This window comes from Musca vetustissima, unplaced genomic scaffold (assembly GCF_032173495.1).
Source record: "Musca vetustissima isolate MV318-11 ecotype Yass unplaced genomic scaffold, APGP_CSIRO_Mvet_v1 utg125739, whole genome shotgun sequence".
In the NCBI taxonomy this organism is placed as follows: Eukaryota; Metazoa; Arthropoda; class Insecta; order Diptera; family Muscidae; genus Musca; species Musca vetustissima.
Genome location: NW_026885868.1, coordinates 38,738 through 45,193, shown reverse-complemented (window position 1 = coordinate 45,193; position 6,456 = coordinate 38,738). Strand labels below are relative to the sequence as shown.

Genomic DNA, 6,456 nt, shown 5'->3' with positions numbered 1-6,456 from the left:
AAATAAAAAAAAAAACACACAAAGCTAGTTATACGCAAAAAAAAATTCCTACTAATAATTATACAATGTTCACACTACAATTATTTGCCATAAAAAGAAAATCAAAACCAAAAAAATTAATGATTTTTCCAAAAAAATAAAAAAATGTTCTTTTTTTTGACTAAGTGTTAAAGAAAAATAAAAAGTGGACCGTGATGGTTCATTACAAATGGTATACATCATTAAGCTAAGTTAACAATACAAAAAAAAAACAACAACAACAAAAATAAACTATTTCTAATATACACAAGATTTCGGAATATTTTTATTATTTACTAATACGAATTTTAGATTTGAGACTACACAAAAATATGAAAGGAATTTTTTTCAGTTACCACCCCAAAACAAACTCTTAAATATTCTTAAATATTTTTTAAGGGAACCCATCATCCTATTCTAGTTCATACGATAGCCATACACTCACCAAAATTTGAAATCGATTGGATTATTAATTTTTGAGTTATCCTGTCCGCCATTCGTAAAATACTGATTCGAAAAAATGCCTTTGAAGTTTGAGAATCACCTTTTGCCGTCACTTGATGCTGACACACATGAAATCGACTATATCTTTCAAGAGTTCTTGAGATTTACACTTGAAATTTGGGTAGGGACATTCTTGCGACACGACTCTGATAGGCCTTAGAAAATATTTTTTAAACCAGTAAGGAAAGTAGTAAAGTCGGACTGGGCCGACTATATGATACCCTTCACCATTTTGGGTATATTCCACATATGTATACTAACAGACGGCACGTTTTTTGATATATATCTATATCTGAACCGATTTCAGAGAAACTTGTCAGAGACTAATTTATATTACTTCAATACGTTGTGTCAATTGGCCTAGCTATGGATCTTTTCACGAAGCTTAGCAACATAACTGGTGGGACTTTGGTCCACCAATTACATAAAATCGGACGAAAATATATATGGGAGCTATATCTAAATCTGAAACGTCTTTCACGAAACTTAACACACATCAGTCTAAACTTAATTCACTACTCTATGCCAAATTTCGTGCAAGTCGAATGATATATAGGGACAACATTTACCTTAAAACGGATGAAACTATATATGGAGCTATATCTAAATCTGAACCGATTTCCACGAGACTTAACACACATCATTCTAGACTTAATTCACTACGCTATGCCAAAATTCGAGCAAATCAAAAGATTTCCAGGGACTTTAGTAGACTATTTACCTAAAATCAGGCGAAACTATATATGGGAGCTATAGCTAAATCTGAACCGATTTTCACGAAACTTTGCACACATCATTCTAGACTTAATTCAGTACGCTATGCCAAATTTCGTGCAAATCGAAAGATATATAGGGTCTTTGGTACATCATTTACCTTAAATCGGACTAAACTATATATGGGAGCTATAGCTAAATCTGAACCGATTTTCACGAAACTTAACACACATCATTCTAGACCTTATTCAGTGCGCTATTTCGTGCAAATCGAAAGATATATAGGGACTTTGGTACACCATTTACCTTAAATCGGGGGAAACTATATATGGGAGCTATATCTAAATCTGAACCGATTGTCACGAAACTTAACACACATCATTCTAGACCTTATTCATTTCGCTGTGCCAAATTTCTTGGAAATCGAAACATATATAGGGACTTTGGTATATCATTTACCTTAAATCAGACGAAGATATATATGGGAGCTATATCTAAATCTGAACCGATTTTTACCAATTTCAATAGGGTTCGTCCTTGGGCCAAACAAATAAGCTGTGCCAAATTTCATCTAATTCGGATCATAAATACGACCTGTACTTTGTTTACAATTTAACATGGACAGACGGACGGACATGCATAAATCGACTCATAAAGTGATTCTATGCATATTCTCAAAAGTAACCATGGGTCTATCTCGATTATTTTTGCCTGTTACAAACATATGCACAAAGACATAATACCCTTTACCACAGTGTGGTGAAGGGTATAAAAATCCACGCCTCCGAGGGGCCTGGGAAAATATTATTTAAAACATCCACACCTCCGATAAGCCTTAGAAAATATTTAAATTAAAAGAAAATCAAAATAAAATAGGACCTAAAATTTCTACCGGGATGTATTTTGTACTCTAAAAAAAATCCCCCAAAATACCAATTTACACCCACTTCCTTCAGGTTAGTAGGTCCAGTCGAGACCCTCGGACGCTACATGAGCTATTGGCAATTATTTTATTATTAAAAAAAATTATTATGACTTTACATATCTTCAAAGCTTCACATTATGCTAATTTTCTCTTATATAACATACATTTATATATAAATTGTCAATATGGAATAACACATTACATTTCCCCCTAACCATTGGTGTAAAATTTACGAAAATCGGTTAAATATTCGCTGATTTATTTGCATTTGAAATCAACGATGATCCGAAATATACGTGCTGTTCGATGCTGGTCGCCTATTACCTTAAAAAGAAAAAACGCACACACATTTTGTTTTGATTTCTCAAATAAGGCAAACAAACAATTTACCTGCGCCTAAAAGTATGCTTTGAATTTCAATTTTTTTTAATCCATGTGGATAGCGTCATCTATGGAGACGCATGATTGGTAATTGCAAGGCAAAGTCTGAAAAGTCCCAAAAATTGCGATTTTCACACAATTTTTTTAAAACCCAATATTCAACATTTATATTTTTTAATATTTTTATGTATTTATCTTTTAAGCTACATTTATTTTTCTAGTAATAATATTTTGTTTTCTTTTTTGTACAATTGAAAGTCTTATAATATCTATGAAAATAGAAACATTCTCTTTTACAAAAATACACTGAAAAAATTGTTTTTTGTTTTGTGTCTCAAAAATACACAGTACATAAATTTAAAAAAATGGTATATTGTTCATAATAAAGAGATTTCTTTGTTTGTGTGTGGGTGGAGTGGTTTGAGTGGTCGTGGCGGTGCATAATTATTATCATGTTTTTTTATATAAAGCTGTTATTTGATTGTTGTTTTGAATAGCGAAAACTTTTTGCAAGCCTGTGTCCGGAATTCCCATTTAAATCGAACAACCAATTGCTATGGTTAGGAAATCTTCAAACCCAATTGTTATGGTGCCATTCTGTTGGGTATCACGTTGACGGAATGCCTCGGTGAAACGTTGTATTTGAACACACAGTACAATGAATTGATCGACAGACACCTCTTTGTGATGTTGCGGATCGTTTTTCTTTATCAGAAATTGTATGAATTCGGGTGAGAAACGGAAACCCATTTGGGTGAGGGCTGTAAACGAAGAAAAAAACATTTATAATTTCTTTTGTATATCGATTTGTATTAATTTACTTACCCTGATGTAATTCACCCTCATCAATGTGACCCGATGAATCACGATCATATGTCTTGAACACTGTTAGCCATTGATTGATATAGTTGAAGAGCTTCTCAAATTCATAAATATCAATGGTTCCGCTGGCATCATTATCGAACATACCTAAACGGGGCAGAATTTAAAAAAGGGAAATAAATTTTAATTTAATACGTTTTAATTAATAAAAATTATTTAAAAAGACCACACCTAGAATAGGCCAGGAAATTATTATTTTTAAATCCTGACATCCGACAGGACTGGGATTATTTTAAAAATCCCGGCATACGATAGGAATGCGAAAATATTAAAAAAAAAATCCAAATACAAATTTTAAAAAATCCTCGCTTTATATATGACTGGAAAATATTTAAAAAAAAATCAAGCTTCGGATGGTTTGGGAAAATGTTTAGGTCGGATAGACCTGGGACAAATTTATTTAATAATGGGACAAATAGACATGGGTGAATATATTATTTGAAAAATTCACGCTACAAATAGACCTGAGAAAATATTATTTAAAAAATTTACGCTTCGGATAGGATAGGTCCGGGAAAATATTAAATCAAGCTCCAGATAGGCTTGGAACCTTGAAAAATATCATCTAAAAAATCCAAGTCAGTAGCTCGGATGGTTAGGTTAGGTTGAAAAGAGGTGTCCAACATGAAAAGGACATACACAAAAGCCATTTGAGGCCTGTTGTGCGCTCTAGAAATGCGAAGAAAGTCAAAACAGAATTAGTGAAAGTGTATATTAAAAACATTTGGGTTTGATTCCCCTATGAATCGGGAAAATCCGTGTTTTTTGCGAACTCCTTCAATGTTTTCCATTCACATCCCCTCAGATCGCTTAGTCCGTGAAGAGTGTCAATTCCCAAGAATTGTCTCCGAAGGCATGTAAATGCTGGGCAATGGCACAGGAAATGTTCCAACGTTTCATTGTCTTCCCCACACGCTCCGCACACGTTACTACCTTCGCATCCAATCTAGTGAAGATGTGCCTTCAGGCCGAGGTGTCCCGTCAGAATACCCGTCAGTCGGCTTATTTCTTTTTTGTTTAGCGTACGGATTTGCTTAGTTTTGTCTTCACTACTTCAAAATCACCAACATCTTATGGGGCGATCCAAGCCCCATAAGATGTTGGTGATTTTTCTAGTCCCCTCATTAACCCAAAGGGTTTTGTGGGTCTCATGTGCCCATTCTCTCATTTCTTAGCGTGTTTCGCTAAAGGGTTTGGCGGTATAAACCTCTATTATGGGTAGTGCAGTGGCACTCTTGGCTAGTTGATTTGCTATCTCGTTGCCTATGATTCCTTGGTGACCCGGTACCCATATAATTCGTACAGATCCTTGTTGTGAGAAATCATTAATGGTATTCATACATTCCAGTACAGTTTTGGATTTAACTATTTGGAAGATATTGCCTTTATAGCTTGCTTGCAGTCCGTAATAATATTTATTTTATATATAATATTTATTTTATTATTTGTCATTGGTTTGAAATTAACCAGTTAAGACACTCTGTAAGATCGTGCTATGATCTGTAAGACGAAGAGAAATTTCGGTACCCGGTTCTTCGATAAAAAGTCCCAGTCCAATTTTTCCTCCTAATCGAGAGCCATCTGTGTAGCAACAGTTACCTGGCGGCATCTGAACTAGTGTTCCGCTATTCCATTGTTCTAAATCTGGTATTATAGTTTCGCACCGTGTCACTACTCTCGTTTCAGGTATGCGGTCTGAATCAAAGTTATTGAATGTCGACTCAGTAGTTGCCTGTAAAATGTTTTTGTGCGGTGTGTTGTGTCCGGTGTCTATCCACTCGTCCATTGCTTTAAAGCTGCAACCACCGCTTCATATTATATTTGGATGTCTATTGGATGTATATATAATATTGTCTCCAAGGCCGTAGTAGGTGTTGTACGCATTGCTCCACTTATACCTAGGCAACACGTTCTTTGAACTTTCTGCAACGTTTTTACGTTAGATTTGTTATCCATTGCCGTCTACCAGACAATAGACGCGTATGTTAGAATTGGTCTAATAACGCTCCTATAGATCCAGGATTGAAACCTCATTTAGAGCCTACGGCTCTTCAGCAGAAACACCAGCATCTTTGGGCCTTGCCAGCCCTTTGCTGTATGTGGTCGGATGGACCTTAGAAAAATATTGCGTAAAAAATCCACGCTTGTAACTCGGATCGTCATTGAAAAAGGGTTTAAACGATCGACGCCTAAGGCTGGGATGGATCTTGAAAACATTATTCTAGAGCAAATATTGTGTTAAATATGATTGCCTATAGGTGCTGGATGCTGGATAAATATTATATGAAAAATACTCAGCTCTGGCTCAGTTAATGTCTCAAAAAACCAAGCCTGTGGTTCAAGTCGCTCTTAAAAAACTGGAATGTTCGCTTTCAAATACCACGCTTGATACTTTTTTCTTTAAAAAAAAATCCTCGACTATGGTTTCAAATTCCATATTTATAACCACTAACAGGTTGTTGTCTTGACTACCTTACATTTGTTCCCCGACATTCTGTGCCACCCTGTATGCGTCGCATATCCCCCATAACTCATCCAACTAAAAATATGCGTCATAAATGGGTATGAATGAAAATTTTGTTCATGACGTCACAAACAAATTTCGTACAAGACACTTGTTCTTCGGCAAAGATTCTTCGAAGAAAAATCATAATGAAAAAAATACCACTACAAGAATAATATTTTCTTCAAATACTCACTAATCATTAGTTTACATGCCGTCTCCGAAAAACTTTGACCCTTTCCATTGGCCAAAGCGGCTTGCAATTCCGAGCAGTTAATTTTTCCAGAACGGTCACGATCGACCATATTAAACCACTGCTGGACTTCGGGTGCAATTTGGGAATTTTGTGGTGGATATGCACCGGGTGGCGCCGAATAACCTTGGGCATAATCACCGGCATCACCCTGGGGATTACCATACATATTGTAGCCACCCTAAGATTGGGAGGAAATGAAATTAATTTGTTACCGATATCTACGCAATAAAAATTGTTAATTGGAAGATAAATGGGTGGTAACTTACGTATGAC

The 6,456-nt window shown here is 35.3% G+C and overlaps 1 protein-coding gene across 1 annotated transcript; it reads right to left on the bottom strand.

The window, feature by feature from the left end:
* Positions 1 to 3,076: 3,076 nt before the first annotated feature.
* On the bottom strand, positions 3,077 to 6,456 carry LOC133333167 (peflin). The gene is made up of 4 exons (XM_061541498.1): positions 6,450 to 6,456; positions 6,124 to 6,361; positions 3,368 to 3,511; positions 3,077 to 3,303 (listed from the first exon to the last, which is right to left on the bottom strand). The coding sequence occupies exons 2-4, from the start codon at positions 6,347 to 6,349 to the stop codon at positions 3,077 to 3,079; spliced, it is 597 nt and encodes a 198-aa protein (XP_061397482.1). The 5' UTR covers positions 6,350 to 6,361; positions 6,450 to 6,456.